We start from the raw sequence: 20387 nt of genomic DNA, 5'->3' as shown, positions 1-20387 counted from the left end.
TGTGGAAATCGCTCCCGATACTGTGGCTGAAGTGTACGATACCTTGACATGGAATCGGGCTGAATTTACACCAGTGTGTAACGAAGCAAAAATTTTACTTCATCGCGTTACTATATAATTAGCAATCCCAGAAGAACTTTCGTCTGGTTAACCTCAGCCAGTATGTAAATTTTGAGCAAATCAACGAAGAGTAATTCATCAGTGTACATTATAGCGGATAATAACCTGACTGAATTTGGATTTCGGTCACAACTTTTCTCGATTTCTTCTTGTTTTATGGAATCTGCGTATTACAAGCACCGAAATATTCTGCAATTCCAGGAGCTGAAAGCAATTTATGCACACTATTGAATTTTTCACCCCGTTGACGAGTTGATGACCTTCGATTTGTCCGCATCGTTAGCGCGTTCAGCAGAGTAGTAATTATTACCCTAATTAGGAATGAAATGCGTGTAGCCGCAGTGGTTTCCTGCACATATCGCGTTGTGATTGCTCTGGGCTCCAAAGAACGCGTGCCGAAAAACTGAGTACTCGTATTTTGAAGAATATTCCCTAGTTTCGATTCTCGTGGTATGTCGGATGCGTAATTGTCGACTTGTCTGGAAATTTCACGGGATCTTTGGTACCTACCTGGATGCGAAGGGAGGCAGTTCCTCCTCCGCCTGGCTGTCCAGGGATTGCCTCTGCTTTGCGTTGGGAATGCGTAAGCAGTTCTGGTTCAGCCTCGGTTGTACGGAATATTGCAAGAGAATTGTCACATCGCGGTTAATATCGACTGATTAGATCGGCGAGCGTCAGTGGCAGCACTAAGACAATACAGGGTGGTGTAAAATGAGGTGTAAAAAAAAGGAGCGGAGGATTGATTAAATCGGCGTCAAGCCTTGCATCCGCGTTCTTCGGCAAAGCTTACACTCTCGCAATCACTGGCTGACAGCGGGTGACGGAGTTCCGCCACCTGGGAGTAAGGTAAATGTGACGTGATGCGAGTAACCGAGTGACTAATTGAATGAGCCGCATCCCAAGGGTGCCAATCTCTCGGTGTGACATACGTCAGAATTCGCCACCGCTACCGTTACTGACGTTGCTGTTCCATGCTTTGGATTACTGGCCGAAAAAACTTTCTTCGATTAACAAATGTACCCGTAAGTTTAGATCCGCTGTCTGTAGAAGCTATCGTACCGAACCGATCAAAGCGCACTTGCGACTTGAAGAGTCTAACAGCCTTCGCCCCCGTCGACAAGCGCGTCATTAATAACGGATCGTCTGCAGATCCGTACCCACATAACGATCATTTGTCAAAGGGCCTTAGGTCTGACGATTGGTTCCTAAGCCCAGTCATATTTCCACACATCCGTTTGGCACACGTGGTGCACTGTCCGCAGAATTTTGCTTTGCAATGAAACTGCGTAGGTATTCGTAAACCTGTAACTTCGAAACCGAACTTTCTGTATTAATCCAGCGCTACACAAAACCTCTGAATTAGACGGTCAGAGGCGTGCGAACTAGCGAGTCTGCACTGGGAGCTGCTGCAGTAGCGAAACGGCACGGAGAAGGTAGAGGTTGGAGCCAGGAGCGTGGAACCTGGTACCGGGAAGCTGGAGCGCGGTGAGATTACTCGCCGTTCCTCCCGAGGGGCCGAACTTGTCCGCGACAATTTCAAACTTATTTTAACATTCATATAACCCCCGCGCTTCCGCCCTTCCCGCATCCTTTCCATACGCGGTCCACGCCGGCAGAGGAGGACGAGGGTGAACCCTGCCCGTTACACCGGTAAGGGTTGGGCGCATAAGGGTTGCAGATTTACATAAGATTATGGGTAAGCTTCGGGTACGCAACGACTTCCTCCCGCCCGTTAAGCACCGACACACACGCCTTGAACTCCACGCACGAACGCGTCTGACTTTCCGCGGACGCGTGTTTGTGAAGCTCCTCACCGTGGGCACGGCTTCTGCATCGAGTATGGAGACGTTCTCCCGAGATTGAGGAAGTGACGAGTTGAACAGGACTCACGGGGACACTCGTCTCGAGCTGATAATTAGAATAAGTGGGTTCAACCCCGAGATTGAGGGAGGTATATCTTACTGCGGATTATGTTTCGTCACCCTCGTATTACCCCAGTCATTGAGACGCGGGGTATCAGCCTCTATACGACAGCCGAGCTCCTCCACCTGCATTAATTATCTCTGAGCTATGTGGGTTCAGCAACTGACACAGTGCTGCCATGCTGCCTCTGGTTAGTCAGATTCAGTACTGGTTCTAGGCTTGGACTGTACCAGAGGATTTCGAATATATCTTTTGATACTGAAACAATGAGACAAGTGTGAGTCTCTGGTTTTTTATTTTTTTGCGAACGATCGTACATGATGGATGAAATGGTTAATCAGGCGCTTCACCGTCGGTCTCAACATTTTCGTTCTCATTTTTCAACGCTGAAGATCCTCCCGTGTGGAGTACATCTTCGAAACGTGCTGCCTCAGTGGCGGGAAAGGCTTGAGATAAATATGGGCGTTCGACCAATTCCCACATAATCTTTATAAAGTATCGGATGCTCAAGGCGAGTGTTTCAATAATCTTGGAAATATATTCCAGGTGCAGGGTAAAAGATACGGGGAGAACACGGTTTCGCCTTGCCAGCTCAACTGTTAAATCTTGGCCTCCATTATGTGTTTCGTATTCATAGTCTGGCAAAAATTGCTCCTAGAGCCTGTAAAGGTTATACGAGCCATAAAGTAAGCGCTTCTTGGGCTCGCTTCCTCGTCGATTTTTTATTAAGCACACGGATATTGCACACAAGGAGAGGAGTTCTGCCTCCTCAGTTCTTCGCTCCAGTTTCGCGCGCCTTTTCCCCTCTTCAATTTCATCCTCGTTCTTTAGCAATATACCCAAGGATCTAGCCCTCCTCTCTGACTTGCGTCTAGGTCCCAAAGCTTCTTGTTCAGCGGTACCTTTTATACCATTAGCTGCCCAACGCGCCCATCCACCATTTACCAGCCACAGTGAAAGGCGAACGGATCCTGTAGTATCCACGGTGAAACGAACGGCGAGATCAAAGTGACTGACGGGAAAGTCACGTGGTGAAAATCCGTTTTATCGACCGTAGGTAAGATTTTGCGGATACTTTTTTTCACCGCAGCTAAGCATTGCTTCGTTTTCTGAAATGCTAACCAAGAGAGAAAAACAAATGGAAAATAAACTGTCAATGATGAATTTAAAGTGACGGAATCGTCTGAAATGCGCTATAAACTTGTCAAATTACCAGTTTTAGGACTTTTCACCCAGATAAAATTACGCTGGGTCTCCAGTAGCCTGCCTTGTTATTTTATTATGAAGATTCGATGAGAAACAATGTTTCGCTCTCGGTTATCCAGCGTTTTACTATCAAATGTCCATGCCAAACTGTCAAACGTTTCCAACCTCCACATCAGTATATTTAAAAAATTCGGGGCCAAAGACTGCGAGCCCAAACCTGTCGCAGTGGTGAGTTGCGTCTTTCGTTACAACCTATTGTCCTTTTCACAGACCTGTGCATATTATTCAAAATTCAATGAATAATTGATGAGCGTCTGGTGTTACGGATCGAATTACAACTGGCTTATGAATTATCACCCACCGCTATTATACGAGTATATCTATTTTATTATACGTTTGCTAATGTGATAACCGAAATTTTTTGTCAGATTACGACGTCCGTTTCAGCAACCACATCGTCTCGTTACGGAATCAATAATTTTTGAATCATGAATACCAATTAGGCATCTCTTAATGTGGTTTATTGTCCCGATTTCCACCCTCTCACGGTTGCAAAAATACACGTGCCGTACGTTGTTACAATATTTCGGTCGAAATGTGATAGGTATCGGGGCTTGTTTGGCCACCTTCACAACTGAGCACGCACGTTCTAGTTCGGCATTGTTACGGTATCACATACTGCTCGAAATCGATGCCCTGGAATAAGTTACATGCTTCACGCAGACACAAGCACGCATGCGAGCGCGAATACCTTGTCAATCAAGTGCGGAGTCTGTGAAATAACCACTAATTAAATCTCAGTCGAAAATCTGAGATCGGAACCAGCAGCTACGCAGCACTGAATGTACTTAATTAGCACGAGCGCAATTCGCCGCTGCACGCGTGAACATTCAGGTCGCAGAGATTGTCGCCTTGGTATCAGCATCCGGCTCTAATGAGATAAGCCCCAACGGTCGTGAACAATTAACGGCTGCGCCAACGATTGAGAAGGAATTGAAACACCCGAGTAATCGTCTTCTTCTGGTCCCGCAGGTTCTGTGCGGCTGTGGGTCTCTCGATGGATCAGAAGTAACAGAGGCGGTTTCCCTGGCCATAAATTTGAACCTCAACGGTTTCAAGCCGGAATTTTTCGCGCCCAATACGGAGATCTGCGGGGTGATGGACCACCTCTGCAAGCAGCCTGACAGTAGCGGTGTGGCTCGAAATGCGTTGGTCGAGGCTGCGAGGATCGCGAGGTCAGAGGTCCGTCCGCTCTGCGAGTGCGACTGCAATTCTGGAATCGCCCTAATCCTGCCTGGAGGTTTCGGCTGCGCCAAGACCCTGTGAGTGCCAAGTAAAGAGTGATCATGGAATAGGGAAAGGGATCGGTATTTGACCTCGGATTTACAGGAGTGACTTCGCCACGAAAGGAGCAGAGTGCACGGTTCTGCCAGAGCTTGAAAGGGTCATCACAGAGTTCGCTCTCTCCAAGAAACCGATCGGAGCAATTTGCATCGCCCCGGTGCTCGTGGCGAAAGTACTTTGCGGAACGAAGATCACGCTCGGTAAAAGTAGTGAGTGTCTTTGCAATCCGGAGAAGCAGTCACCCTGCAAAGGAGAATAATTGTAGAACTAAACCAAGTAGTTTTACACCAGTTATTTTATATTGAAACTTCGGTACTTTCAGGCCCACCAGAGAAGTGGCCTCACTGTGCGGCGATCGCTGAAGTAAAGAAGATGGGCGCTAAGCATGAGGAACGGAGTGTCACTCAGGTGACTCACTGCAAACAGCACAACGTGTTTAGCACACCTGCCTGGATGTACAACGGGACCTTCGCCGAAGTACATGATGGGATTGGGCGGCTGGTAAAAGCTCTCAAAAAGAAGATGAAGTAGAGCTGGATTGAGAATTCGTCAATTTTTGCCGTTCTCGTTAGTCCATCGAATGCCTCCATGGTGCCTGCTAAAAATTGTGCATGTCATGAATATATATTTGCTTTATTGTACAGTAATGTTCATTAATGCTTTGGGCCACCGGCTAACTTGTTTTCCGTCCGAAATGAAACGCCAGCTCGACTTCTGTACGAATTATGTGACAATGACCGGCGATACAACCGACGTGAGAGATTCCGAGTCACTGTCACATAATTCGTATGGATTCGAGCTCGCATTTTGTTTCGGACCGAAAACAAGTTAGCCGGAAGCCTAAAACATTCATAAACATACGCTACTAGGAGAAGGAAGTAAGGGCTGATGTTGGGTTGGCTCGTCGATTTATAAAATATATAGATAAGAGTTTATTAGCTAATTCGTCCTTTTTTTTCTTCCACTTTTTTTTTCAGTTTTTCATTTTACACTTTTACATTACATCATGTAACACTAGTCACACTACAATAGTCAACAACAAATAATATAACAAATAGCCAACGTCTGCAGCGAAATTTTAGTGATTATACAAATTTACATTTACATGCAATTAGGCGATTTTGATTTCGTTGCAGGCATCGACGTATGTATGTAATGGTGGTATAATGATCATTTCCTCACGACGGACTCTCGCGATTTTGTAGAGCGATCCATCCTGAGGAATCTTAATGTTTTGCGATGATATACATAAAATTATAAATGAGGCATCGAGTATGAAGAGTGTGCTTTACTCGACTGATCGTAATGCTTAAAATTTAACTGCGAGGTCAAGACGTCAATGATGATTTTGTTGCTCGCAAACAACGCGGCGCGAGTCAGCAATATTTGAAACAACCAGAACATTGGAGGGATCTGTATGATTTTTAAAGTCCTGACATTTCGTCGTTGCGTTTTGTTGCGAGCGAAGCTTGCGAGTGGTTCCCGATTCCTAATCCTCTCTACTCGCGTTTCATGTAAAAACGACGCTGCTCCTGATGGATGAAGAGGTCGAGGTCAAAGGGTCGAAGGGTCAGACTTTGGTTCCGATCAAGGCCAGTTTACGTGGGATGCATCCCTCAGCAAGTCTCGTGTGTCCCGGAGTAGTTGGGACCGTCGTTTCGCTTTTCACGTTCAACTCAGTGCGAGAAGAGGTTCGACGGCCATGCGAGACTTCCTGGACTTGTCTTCTTGATACTTTTTAAGCTTCAGCAGCTTCCGCTTGCCATTGCTGATTTTCTTCTGCGGAATCTCGGTGGTGGTAAGCTCGGACTCTTCCTCGAGCATCCTGAGGGTCTCGATGATGTTTCTGGGTTCAGCAACGCGGTCCGCAGTCCCATTCTTATTCGCATAGACAATGGACAAGTGAGAGAAGCTGGACTTGGGTGGCGCCGTGATGTCGGCGAAGTCCCGGAAGTTTGCGAAAAAGTCACCACCGCGAACCGGCTGCGGTTTCGGGTTCCTGTAGTAGTTCGACTTCGCGCGGGGGTTCAGTCCGTGGAAATAAGGGTTGAAAAGGGTTTCCCCAACGGAGTACTCGTCCTTGTCCTTATCGTCACTGTAGTAGGTCCCTCCCCGAATGACGCCGAAGTTTCCGGAGCCGAGAAGAGGATGGGGCTGGTCCTCAGCGGGTGTATTGTAGGCATCGCGTTCTCTCTGGAAGTATCCCAGGAACCTGTTAGGCCTGTAGTGCTGCTGCTGCTGCTGTTCCTCGTAAGGGAGTCGATGGTTGGTGAAGAGCTGGGCGAAACTCGGGAAGAAGTTTTGACTCTCCGACTCTAGGCTCTTGTCCACGAACTCTCTGCGCAGCCCCGCGTTCTCCGACGATGGAAGGACCTCGGCCCGGTCCTCCAGCTTACCAAGGACCTCAGGCAGCGTCTCGTCCACGATGGCAATCGCCTCCTCGTTCACCGTGTGCTGTGCCGACGCAGACGTCTGGTCACCGGGACTCGATTCCGCCCCATCCGGTTCCATGTACATATCAGAATCGTCGTACTCGTCGCCTCCGGCCTCGGATGCGGCTGCTACGGAATCCTGAAAGTGAAACAGATGCCTTAGCCCCACACTGCAGGACTCTTTCCGAGAAATGGGATCAGTTCGAATGGCCTGCGGGGCCTTGCTGACCCGAAAGCCCCGGGGCCTTGACATTTAAGCCATCTTCTCCTGTGCTCCGTACCGATTGATCGGCGGAGCGTAATGGACGCGTGTATGTGGGCACGCGACTCGGCGTTACTAAATGCGCGGGTTCAAACAGCGATCGATTGCAACACGCGTCGGACACACCTAGCATTGTTACTGATATGTCAGCCACTGACATTGCGCACGAGCTCGTTCCACGGCTCGGTACGTACCGATAGTGCGTTGTAACTGTAACCGTGCGATTCTAGGGCGCACATATGTGCGAGGGATATACATACTGGTTGTGAAATGACTTAAAACTGGAGCAGAGTTGAACGGAATTTGGAACCGGCACCTGCAGCCACAACAAATAGGTAGATACCTATAACCGTTTCGTCAATGAGTTGACGGTCATTTTGGACAATCGGCAGTGGCTTCTTACAGATGCGTCTATTCATGTAATATAATGAAGGCGATGGTGACTACACACATAAGCAGGTGTATGAGAAATCTCAACGAATGAGGACAGAAACGTTCGTTCACCGGTTGACTTCATTCGTAATATACACCACCGATCGGCTTATTGCACGAAGGATTTCTCACGGACTCTAAAAAATGCCGAAATACCGAATAGATCAAAAGTTTGCTGGCCTCGGTCACGATATTCGAATGAAACTCGGCGCGAGCAAGATATTATTCTAGATAATAGTTAATTACGTGATATTGCAGAAATGATTCACCTTTTCTATGGATTACAAAATTTCTATCAAGTGTAAGATTATTATATTTATATACACTTTATATAAATTATTATTCATATTTTTACGTGGCTTCGTCGATGATGGAACAATTTCTACGCCTGTTTATAATGTCTTACAAGCTTCGCCTCAGCTTGGTGCTAATTGTACATAAATTAGACACGGGAATTAAGAGCTGGCGGCTCCGCTAGAGCGCGAGTCTCGAGGAGCGAGGGAAATCAATGTGGTTGTAGTACCTACATTATTTATAACACGAATATGCGGGTGGAGAAATCTCGCTTACGTTGTAAACTACACCGCTCTTGTGCGCAAATCGGCTGGCTCAAGCCGAGTAGTGCACGTCGATCGAAATACGTTTTCACAGGTCAATACACGCGGTGAACTTGCTTCGCTGAACCGGTGGAGGCTTCAGCCTCTGCGAAATTTGTCAGATATCGATCGCAATTAGCGGAGGTGATTTATCAACGTTATCTCGTGACACAGGGGAACTATGGGTATTTACTTTGTCCATTCGTTGACAGGTTAAATCGGTTCAAACATCTATCCTGACCTGGATACAAGTATGTATGGATTAAGTTTATTTGGATTATTGTTAGTTTTTCAATTCCAAGACTTTTTCGTCCAGGATGAGATCGTTCCATAATTATGTACTCCATAGCACTTAAGCGGAGAAGCTACCCTTATTACCTCATGGGCGCCAGCACCCTCAGGAACAGGTGCTCCATCTGAAACAAAGGGAAAGAACCATCAGATAATGAGAAAACATAATTCGATTGCTTTATTTCTAGGCCTAAAGTTCAGCATTCAAGGGAGCTCGATGTTTTCATTCTGGAATATCACGATCGCGTGACACAGGACTATTAAATTAAATCACGTGCACGTAAGAAAAAATAATCAGAAAAAGAAAAAAAAAATACATGGTTCTCCCTCGAGGTCGACGAGATAAACTGAGGACGCAGAGTCTTTCCTTTGTCCATATGGATACAAAGATATGTTGAGAACAGAGGCCTGCACACTCGGAGGGTCAAGGATTTGAAGCGACGCATGTGCTAAATTTACATCGAACCCGACGGCAACGGGAGACTTCGGGACAAGAAATGTGAAAGAGAAAAAAAAAAGACGCTGGTGACATTAAAATCCGCGATGACCGTGAAGTGAATAAATTCTTCTCACTTTCTGATCAATTCAAGTGAAACGGAGAGAACGGATGCGTCGAAAAACGTGGCTGCCCACGCGCATAGAAGCTGGTAAGGTATACCCGATTGAAGAACAATGGCTCTGACCTGATGGCAAGAATTCATTTTACTCTCGTAGAGAATTTCTATATATATATTGTATATAATAGGCATGCGTGAACGTGGGCGTGACTGTTGTAATGAGTGGATTTAGCATACGAAGGAATGAATAAAAAATTTCAGACTCACTGATTAGTGTAATGCCTCGAGGATTTTTTCCCCCCTAATAATTTTTTATTCATGAATTTTAACGTGGGACGGAAGTGTGTAGAAGCAAATTAGAACTATTGGTTGTTGTTGTACCGAATAAGTGCCCGAGGCGGTGTTTGAGTGAATTATAGCACTTCGTCAATTAGCCATCCGTTCTTGTAGTACCCCGATGGAGGACACTGGGATTGTACAAATTTCTCAATAGTCATGCGTGAATTAATCATTCAAACGAGAAACAGCTGCCCACGTGTATCAATTATGTTATACTGCTGCAGGGATTCGGGAGTTGGGTTCACGTTTCTCGCCCTTCCGATGCGGCTGGTATTTCCGTTAAATAACACCATTTTTAATAGGAAGGCGCGCGTTTTTAGTGTTTATAATGTCACGGATTACACGAGGCTAATTGTCAGCTTGTCACGCATGCATAAGAGACTCGCTGCAGAACCGAGAACCGAGCTATCGCGATGTGATTAATTATTACACACTGAACTCGCAGGATGTTAATTGGCCATGGCGGGTCACTGGCCTGCAGAATTAATCATGGTGTGCGGCGGCTTTTTACCGTAAGAGAAAGTAAATCGCGTTCAGTCTACACTCGACAATTCAACAGGGTCCAAACGTCCCGGCGAAGAATCCTGCTCGCTTTAGGTATTATTATACGTCCCACAGATTTCACTGATTTCTCGGTCGCAGATCGCGAAAAATACTCCGCTCGGTGATGATTTCCCGTCATTGGTATTAACAAGTACCTTGGCAATTTTACGCCGTTTTTCGAAAAAGTAACGGTAGGATTTCGGATGATCGAATCCTTTCTGCTCTCCCGTAAAATCGCGTTTAGCAACGGGCCAAATCTGAGCCACAGATCGGTAACCGGCTTTGTAACGACCAGCCGCAGCACCGGCAGCGTTGAAGCCGAACAATCGACAGCCTTCACATTTTCAGATGAGAAAGTTAGTAGCATCGATATGTACTCTGCAGCCGGTGTTTGCGCTCGCCCGAGAGATTCAGCAGCCGGGGGCGAATTTGCTTGAATTTCGATCGTATCTGCGGATACGAATCCGCGACTCGAGTAGATGGGACCAACGATGAATGATCGACCGATCAATCGAAATCGACAGCACTTCAAAACGTTCGATTCGTTCTAACCTTGACACCGTAGATCTCGTTCTCACAGAACAATCCTGTCTTGCGGGTGAGTCAATTATAGTTTCCCTCCATTACGAGAAAACTGCCTCAGGTTAATCCTGGTCGCCGAGGGGCTTTATCTGGCTATTGATCCACGGGAATTAGAAATTTAAGGCCTAGCACCTTGGACAGAATGACTTGCTCTTGACAAGCATGGAGTTTCTTCGACGTGGCAAGAGTCCGAAATTTCTACCACCGATTGGGAATTTGGGAACATGACTTGGGAACACGAAGGCAATGTTACATTAGGATGATAGTTTTAGTGGCACAATTTTGATGGTGGCTTTTTTTTCTCTTAACATTCAGTCATCTTGCACTTTATTCGTGATAAGCTGATTATAAGCTGACAGCTGTGAAACCAGTCTTTGGGAAACTTGATGTGCTTTCTGCGATCGCAGTAAGACAGCATTTGAGAGTACCTAAGATTGACGATTCTAGTCGCAAGCGTGTCAACAGTTAGTCCATTTCCCATTCCATTCGTATTACGATCGCAACATCAAGATAAGTGAAGAAATCTCGAGGTTTTTTGACGCAGGGATGACACGAACGATAGTGTTTATGATAACCCGGGTAATTGCAACCAGGCGCCGAGTGTTCTGGATGGTAAAAACCGTCGAGTGATGCGTAATGGATGTCAGGGAGGAATGATGGATGTACGTGCAGAGTTGGCGGAGACGGCGAACGGCTATGAGAGCAAGTATTTCCACGTCTGGATCATGTTATACTCCGGATGACAAGGTGCGCGGTAATCACGTCACGACCATTCGAGTGATCATTGTACCTATAACGAAGCTTAAGCAGGTGCGCATTAAATTAATATTTGTAAACTCGTTAGCCGCGTTTACGTTGGCGTATAAAGCAATTAGCGAGGTTAAATGAGAATTCCTGCTCATTTCTGCAGAGCGAAGGACTGTTCGCCTCGCATTTCTCCGTTCCGAGAGAGCGAAAAATTCTTCTTAAATTTATAAATAATCAACGTTTCCGCAATCCCTGGATTCCCGTACGGGCCCCGTTTATACTGTACGGCGATTATGAATGCTGGTCTACACAATTGCAATGCGACAAATTGAATAAGTGGAAAAGTGAGTAAACACGTTAACGGTAGCTGCTAGGTACGTGAACATGATCGTAGAAATGATACGGCCAGAGTGATACACACGTAATAACATCGTCAACCATACTGACGTTATATTATACGCGATTTAAGTTCTTCAACGGTTATTATATACCAACTTTTCTACGATCGTATAACTCCGGTTATAACTTCGTAATTACCCCTTGTTTCGCAATTCTTAAAAGATGTCTTAAGATCCTATAAACGTCTAACGAGAATCTCGAATCCAGCTTCTTTGATTTACACACCAATCAAGCTCGTCTCTCAACCTAACCGCAGACAATGTCTAATGCAACTCTGACCCAGGTAAGCTATAATCTATTAATGAGTCAATAATCATGCAAATTGATGATCATTATAGTTCACGATCATTACGGCGACAAATTGACTCATCACTCGTATCGTGTCATCCCCAAAGAGGGGAACTTTTATAAAGATTCATCATCCGTCGTATGCGCGAGACTCTTTATAAATACACATGTAATTATTTCAATAGGTACGCAATTATTCGGTTAAAACTAATGATTAACGTTGAACGATACATGACTTCATTAGGCTTCGATACTTCTATACATCACGATCATTAATTAGCACGTTTCGCTCAGCCCCTTGATCCGCCGCGGGCAATGAGGTATACCTACTCACATTTAATCGAGGATCGTAAACCAAAAAATTGATACTACATGTACGGACGTAAATTGAAACGTGCAGCGAGATGCTCCCGAAGTAGTTGAACCAGTGAAAGCATTTCTCACTCCAGAAAACGTAAGTATCGTAGTCGAACAATAATTGCGTTAAGGAATTACAAACTTTCGCAGGAGGCGCATGTCTGGTGGGAAAATGAGCGGTAACTACTTTTGACGCCAAAAAGAAGATGTGGCTTAAATTGCATATCGTTCTTCCCCTCCATTTCTCCAAACTTGACGAGAGAAAGAGAGAGAGAGAGAGAGAGAGAGAGGTAGAAAAAAAAAATTCCAAAGCGAAAGAACTCCGGAATGTTATTATACCGGTACGCGCGAAAAGGAGTCCAATGAATCGAGAGGCTGGATCAACGTATAATTATAAACCAGGTGAAAGTGCCATCCAGCTGCGAGGACCCGGTGAGCGAGAGTCGAGATACCGTCTCTCGAGATCGGCGGGAACGGGCACCGGACACTGGGTTCTACATTGCCAAGGCCAATCAGGTACGCAGGTAGACGTACCTAAGACCGCACATTGCCGCCGGCTCGATCTTTCTCTGGTAAATACCGCTTCAACTGGGTCAGTGATGTCGATTATATCCGCCAAATCGGCATCGACGGGTATCCAGTCGATTTCAGGGTAGGATCACTGGACGTACTTGAAGACACGAGGAAGATCTCCCGGTCACCTTCAATCAATCGATCTTTTCGTGGTATCACACGATCCACGTGGATCTACCAAAATTTCGTAGATACGGAGTAGTTCTTGCACCATACTGGATTTTCTGCAACGGTTTACGTTACGTCAATACAGAAGAGATTCCGGGCCGACGTAAGGCTGTCGTGTCTATTACGAATTACGATAGAAAGTCATTCAAGCATGATGCTGATACCCTATAAATTGCGCGATACGAAATCTGAGGAAATAAACTTCAGATCTACGATTAGGGTAAATCTTGGAGCACCGTTAAGTGCTCAGCGTGAGATCCGAGGATTCAGTAATTCTCTAAAAGTTGATGACGCTATTTATATTGGAAAAGACGTCAAGACTCCGTAAATTATTTCTGGGTATGAAAGGTTCTCGGTAAAAAGTCAGCGAACAATGTAGAATCAAGACAATTGTACAATTTAAAAACTATCCGACACTATCGGTTTGTTTCTTGATCATTCAAATCATGGATCTCTCGAGGCCTGTTCTAACGAACCAGCAAAGTGTTCTAACAATTCACACAATCAATACGAACGGTACCCGTTGATCGACGTTCGATTTCACGTTTGGGACGGTAACAGGTGGAATTGAATGAACGGCCAAGCTGCGTTTGTACGAATTTCTCGCGATTGCAGGACAATAACCGCTATTTAAATTGGGTCGAGATAGCTTGTGGCCGTTGAGGAACGTGACATTGTCTCGAAACACGTTACCGGTGTGGTTCTTACGCCACGACCCGAGATCGTTTACCAGCGGTCCGTGTAGACGAGAATTCTCTCGGCGCTGAAACTGTTGACGGGCAAAAAGGGGTCCTGACAACGGCACAACGTCCTTCGTCTTGACGAATTCTCTTTCGAGATTCTACAGAGTCCGTGAGAAGCACACGTATAACATTTTTTTCCCCATCCCCGATATGTAATGTATAATTCCCGAGTATAATGCGCGCAGCATTAAATGGACCGATTGAAAGGTTCCGGATACACGATCATTGCAGGCTCTGTGATGACTTTGAGTTATTACAAGGTCAGTGAATCTTTGAAAGACGGAAGTTTTGCCGATACTTCGAGCCGAAAATTGGATCAGCGACCGCGACCTTTGATCGGTATTATTAAGCGTCAACGATTATCGATTTCTGTACAAATTATAATATGCGGAATCGAGCCAGCTGGAAATTCCGATACGAGTCAGATTATTTGCACGTGTCATTGCCGAGTCGTTTTCTTTTCCGGGTCTCGATGGGTCGAGAAAATGATTTCACTGAACTTAGAACCCAAGACGCGGATGAGATCCCGTCGATTTATGGCGGCGCTCATGATTATCTGCACGTGCGATCTACCGTCCAATAAAGATCTATGATCTGCCGTGGTTTATTAACTTCGCTACCGTGGATCCGAGCGAACCACAGCGACTCTACGGAACGTGGAGAAAGGTTGCACCGTCAACTTCCGGGTGGTTCGATGCCGTCACGACTGTCCGACGAACCAGTCGGAGGATCAGATGAACACAAGGCACCGCCGTCGAGTCTTGAAGCTCGTGTCAAACCGCCCACCACTTTCTGCAGATCGGTTTTAATTTTTGTTTTGACAGAATTGACGGAGTCGAGAAACCGGCGAGTAACTCCGGGAGCAATCCAATTCCACCCACCACCGTCAAAACGGTAATCAATAGGTAACCGACCCACATTGTTGCACCGTCACAAGTTCTACACAACTTGCGTGAACGGTGCGCAACTTATCTACACGATCGGTGATTGAGACACTCGCGTAAGGCGCATACTACAAGTAGAGCGATCGACTAATGCGTTACGATAATGTGACGTATGACACGGGACACGGTGAACAATGATAGTCGGTTATCAACTATCAACAATAGTCGGAGGTCTGTCGTTCCGTATATTCGAGGCAAAAGTTCTACGTTATCAAAAAAGAAAGAAGGAACGCAGCGATAAGTTTTTAGAGACTCACTTTTCCCGAACTTCTAGTCTGCCGGACACCTTACGAGCAAAACTGTTCCACGAATGCGTAAGTCAGGGTAATATCAGCCTGTCGACGTATTCTGGTTACACCAGCTCGAGCCTCACGACTAGAATAGCAAATTGCTAAACGGTAGTGACATGACTTCGATAAATGTTCGTTGTCGGCGACTGGCCGCCGGGGTTTATTGCAGCAATTGCTTTATCGCGTGAAGAGCGCCGGTTTGTTGTACTTTGTTATGCATGAATGTCATTGTTACACGGTCATAACAGCATGGATGAGTTACTGTCAGTACGTGTCATGCGGTACCATCGGTATATATACTTTCGTTCCAGGAGGAGCTTTTTTCTCAATTGTCGTTAATACGAACAGAGAAATTGTGTGTCTCTGAACGGTGCACACGGTGCTTGATCAGGCAATTGTTTCCGCAACTCACGTTAGGTACGCCGACGGTTGACGACGCGGTCGTTCTTCTTTGCTGGTCACGCGACCTCGACGACAGGGACTCGTAATCCTTGGGCCCATCACGCTTCAGCGAGCTACCATCCGTTGATAAACTCACGGTGCCGGAGAATTGCGATAGACTTCTAAGTGGCTGTCGTGTATTTAGTAGAAAGACAGGAGAGCTTTCTTTTTCGTTTGGCATAATGGCGATTGACATCAAACCCCGTCGACTTGTCCGTAGTCGAACATGCGGTACAATATATTGATTGGATTTGATAACGAGAGAATGAACGCAACGTCTAGAATGGAAGTGACTTTCATCGGAAGTCGACAATCGTAGAATCATCATCATCATTATCATCATTGTGTAATCTACCAGCGAAGCTATGTAGCCGACTGTCCACGGTTGAAAGAGAGGCAAATAAAAAGAGGAAAAAGGACAGGGAGAGTTGAAAGGGAGGGACTTTCGTTTGTTGTAACCCGCCAGCAGCAGCTCACGGGGAAATTATTCACATCCACTACGAAGCGTTTGAAACTGATCACATATCAGTCTCGTCGAAAATAAGCACATTCGCATAATGCGACAAATGAGGGACCACCGTGATACTTATACGCATACTATATCGACATAATTGAGAGTCACACGTCACTTTCTACTTCGCGTTTTTACCAAACGATCCGCACTGTGCGGTGGCGTTTGTTCGCTTCCATCGTGCCATGCCTTGGTAAGGAATCCATCCGTGTTCCACCTCCTGGGACACCTTGAAGCGTGGGTGCGCGTATTTTCACTTCCGGTTATATACTAAGACAATCGTTAATGATTCTGAACGATGATGACGAAGGATTCGTGTCTCGTAAACGTCATTCTTCGGAACTGCTCACAGCTTTTTCATCTCTCATGCACTTTCCATAAAACCGGATTGATCGTAATTGCGATATCGTCAACTGTACGCACGCGATCGACCGAGAGACCTCGATATTTGTGGTTAATTTTCCGTACCTCCGCACTTCTTGGTTATATACAGAGAAAAATCACTTGGGGCGTCGCTAATTTCACCGCGCGGTAAAATACGGGCTGCTCTTGTCCTCGGAGAAAGTTAAGACCCTCGACCATCGAGATCTCTTTTCGCATCGAGAGATCGGTGGGATTGGTAATATTGTTATTGACGGTAAATTTATTTCTCTTCTTTCGCCTCTCTTAAATCAGATTCTCTCATCGTCAGTCCGGGACGATAAATTTTTGCATCGCTATATTATTATAATGCGCCACTTGACTAAAGAACGATCCTCCATCGGTCCAGCTCATTAGTATCAGTACTCAGACTGACTCCATTGACCTGTAATTCATAGAAAGTGATCGCATAATTGTTCCTTCAGTGGAAAGGATTATTCAATACGGAAGTAAAAAACTTCTGATCGTAAGACGTGCGGTTGCGTTTTTGCTCCTGTACTATACGGATAAGAAAAAAAAAAAAAAAAAAAATGGAAACACGATGCATATCGATGTTTGTCCTACTGATCCCCATGAAAATCAGATTCAATCGTATAGCAATGTTCATCATACAGAATTTGAATTGAAAGAAGGTGCGAATTCAAATGCGACGAGAATCGTGGTACAGTAACTGCAAAAATTGTTCTGCAAGTAGTTGCACTCTCTGGGTATGATTATTCCTCACAACTGGCCAAGTCTCTCAGGGAATTCGAGATCGCATGCAATGACAAGCTGCGTGGCGGAGAGAATTGATTATACCGTGATCCCATCGTTGGACTCTGCACGCGACGGAATCGCAACTCGACTCGGGATGAGACTGATTGTAATATTCCTGACGAGTCATGACGGTGCGTGTGCAGCGACGGTGGTCCGCACTTGAGTGAGAGAAGAAAAAAATAAATAAATAAAATAAAAATTCTGCAGGGATCAGGTTGATAATTGAACGAATCACACGGACTTTTATAACAAGATTGCAGACGAAGAGAGAAACGGAGGTACAGCGAGAGAGCGGGATTTATTACACGCCTATCCGGCAGGCATGGCACCGTTGTCTGCAAGATGTCTCGTAATTTCGTGCAATAACCGCGGCGAGTCGGTCTCTTCGTAGATACGTCTAGCCGTAATAGATACCAAGAGCGTAATCGCGAGCCTCGCAAAATATGCCCGTCGTGACGCCGTACGTTCTGGTAAACATTTCCGGGTGCGCTCTCACGGGTCTTTCTACTCCCGTAGCCAGCCGCCTGCAGGACTGAAATACCGCAAAAAATGCAAGCACACACTTCTCGCAAGATCGGCGAAGCCAGCTATACCCGCAGAAAACACGTCTTTGTTCGTCGCGGAAGCTGCTGGTTTCAGCTGATACGTCAGTTGAAATTGCGCGTTTGGAGGAGCAGTCGGTTTCTTTTCTTTCCTCGCATTCCGAACAGAAAAAGGCGAATAAGAGCGGCGACGATCATTACGGCCACTTATTGAATCGATCTAGAATTTGCACCGCGGCACCTCGGATTCAGTTGAAACCTCGAGCAGTCGGAACACGAGTGAAATAATTAATGAACCTGCGATTGTTCGCATGCCTGGCCGAGTCGCGAGAGGTGAGATTGACGTGATTTGTGGGCCGGCAGGTATTCTCCTCACTTCAGGACCGATCTCTGGGTTGGCACTCGCACAGACAGAGCGGCAGCTCCGATCCGGTTATGAGCGATTACGTGCCGACGCAGATCCTGACGCACTCTTAAATGGTCAGAGCAATGAGGAACTCGTACGTTACACCGAGCAGATATGGAGTGACTAGATCGCGGTGGAAAAGCTCTGTGAGAGAATCCGGACTGTCCGAACGTTTAGCCGTCGTCCTGCGAGCCGAAAGAATGCGGCTGCTCGACGTGTTTGTTCCGCGATTAGTTTGATGCTGGGTAAACTATTAGGTAATTAACCTGAACATTGCAGCGGTGGTAACCTGGGCGTGCGCTAATAGCAGCTCGTGGATAAGAACTTGACAAATTAGGCGGACGCGTCGCTATGAAACCAGAAACTAATCGGTAGGTAAAACCTCCTTGCGTAACGAAGTGAAATTTTCAACAGCAACCGAGGATGCGATTTTTCGGTAAACACAAGCGTCGATCCTAATCCCCCTTTAATAATTCATCGAACAAGCGAAACACTTGGAATCTTTATCCTGCAGGCGAATATTTCTACGGAATAACTCGTTACAGATACAGCTCGCACGATCTTAATTCCGTGAAAAATCTCAAGGCACTCGCACAATCGATACACATGTTTCAGAGCAAGGACAAGCCTCGGTTCGTTACATCAAAATTACAACGCTCGAGTATTCTCCGCAATCGTCTCTCTCTTTCTCTGGGTACGCCTCAGCTGTTGCAAATTATATATCGCGAACGCAAATTAGCCGGCTACTGCACAGAAAGATTTATTTAAAATTTTTTACCGTATTCCATCTCCGGCTGTTTTTATTACGGAAATGAACAGCTCCCTGATTCTGCACACACATGTTCACGTTTTTTGTTGTTTCAGTTGTTGTTGTTTTTTTCAACCTACTAACACATGCGCAGTTTATCGTTAGAACTAGCTATAGCTGGGCCTAAAATTATCGTCAGTGAGTGATTGGCGATGTGGTGGGAGTTAAAAACTGCGTTTACGACTCCAGCGGAGTCTTTCGAGTCGGTCCAAGAGGTTCGCATAATAAATACGCATGCTGGATAGCTTGAATATAGATACCTATGGCAGAAAGGTAGCGACTCCCGATTCAATTAGGACGTCGGTTGCAGCGGGCGAGTAAAACGATCGTTTCTGATTTACAACCGGCGTCGCATGTTCTCATATTATGCATGTTTATGCCCTGCCCTATGCTGCTGGAAATTTCAATCTGTAAAATTATTTTTAAGTCGACCAGCGCGCAAAGTGGTGCCTGTGATAACTTCGATGCTAATAGGCTAGAATAACGACGGGCTAATGATCTCGGGCACCCGAGGCGGAGCTGGATTCTCGAAGTAAAAATCGTTTCACAAACGCACTGACACAATGGCTGCGCAAAAAGTTATCGACGCTTTGCTCGCGGAAGAGCTGACTGTGCTACGGTTGGGTATAAACTAAGAAAGTAAAACGTCGTGGTCGCAGGAAGGGACAGTTTTTGATACCGTAGAACCGAGGAGAGCATTACGTCACGGAATCTGCGGTGCAGGCACGTTTTTGCGATTTAACATAGTTTTCGGCGCGGCTCGGCAATTACACGCCCTGCATAATCGCCGGCCCAATGTACGTACCTACTTTCTCTGCGAATATAACCGAACGTGTAGCTTGCAGTGTGTCAAAATACGTGTGTGTTTGTGTGTGTGTATTATACTTTTCATTATACGATGCTGATTACCGTGGATATACAAGAACTATGGAGTAAATGAAACCTTGACTCGTTTACGTGCGTCTTTTTCCATCACGTACGCGACTGTGCAGCACCTGTCACGCGAATCGTCTCGAAATCCATAAAACCGGCTTACGTATATACGATATCAACGTAAGCTTGAATTCGTTTACCCGATGAAAGAAATTTCAAGAAAAATCCAATTGATACAGCGGCTGCTTGCTTCCTTCAAACCGTGAAAGCAAGCAGAGCTTTTTGCCGATGCTTCGTTACAGGCTATCTGCTGTTACAAGTTACCCACTCCAAGATTCGGAGCGAACAAAAAATATTCAGTATGAATGATTTCCACCTTCGCTCTCGGAAACTCTGCGGTTTTCGATTGCGCAATAAATTGGCTGCGCGAAAAACGCGGTGTGGACTTAGAGAGACTTAAACGGTCGCTTGATCACGCGAAACCGGCGGATAGT

General features: G+C 45.9%; 2 protein-coding genes across 2 annotated transcripts in view; one reads left to right on the top strand and one right to left on the bottom strand.

Annotated features, from left to right (window-relative positions):
- The first annotated feature begins 3345 nt into the window (after positions 1-3345).
- Positions 3346-5459, top strand: LOC124222341 (glutamine amidotransferase-like class 1 domain-containing protein 3, mitochondrial). Its single transcript, XM_046633162.2, has 4 exons — positions 3346-3477; positions 4282-4571; positions 4639-4802; positions 4916-5459. The coding sequence occupies exons 1-4, from the start codon at positions 3346-3348 to the stop codon at positions 5122-5124; spliced, it is 795 nt and encodes a 264-aa protein (XP_046489118.1). The 3' UTR covers positions 5125-5459.
- Positions 5460-5953: 494 nt separating this feature from the next.
- The window catches only part of LOC124221409 (uncharacterized), a 40161-nt gene continuing 25727 nt past the window's right edge, over positions 5954-20387 (bottom strand). Inside the window, exons 2-3 of the mRNA XM_046631385.2 lie at positions 8694-8731; positions 5954-7164 (exon numbers count right to left, since the gene is read on the bottom strand). Of these exons, the coding sequence (XP_046487341.1) occupies positions 6265-7164; positions 8694-8731 (938 nt within the window). The 3' untranslated portion in view covers positions 5954-6264. The remainder of the gene's footprint in view (positions 7165-8693; positions 8732-20387) is intronic.

This window comes from Neodiprion pinetum, chromosome 6 (assembly GCF_021155775.2).
Source record: "Neodiprion pinetum isolate iyNeoPine1 chromosome 6, iyNeoPine1.2, whole genome shotgun sequence".
Taxonomy (NCBI): Eukaryota; Metazoa; Arthropoda; class Insecta; order Hymenoptera; family Diprionidae; genus Neodiprion; species Neodiprion pinetum.
Note: the sequence above shows the minus strand (reverse complement) of the source record. Positions and strands in the feature narration are given on the sequence as shown.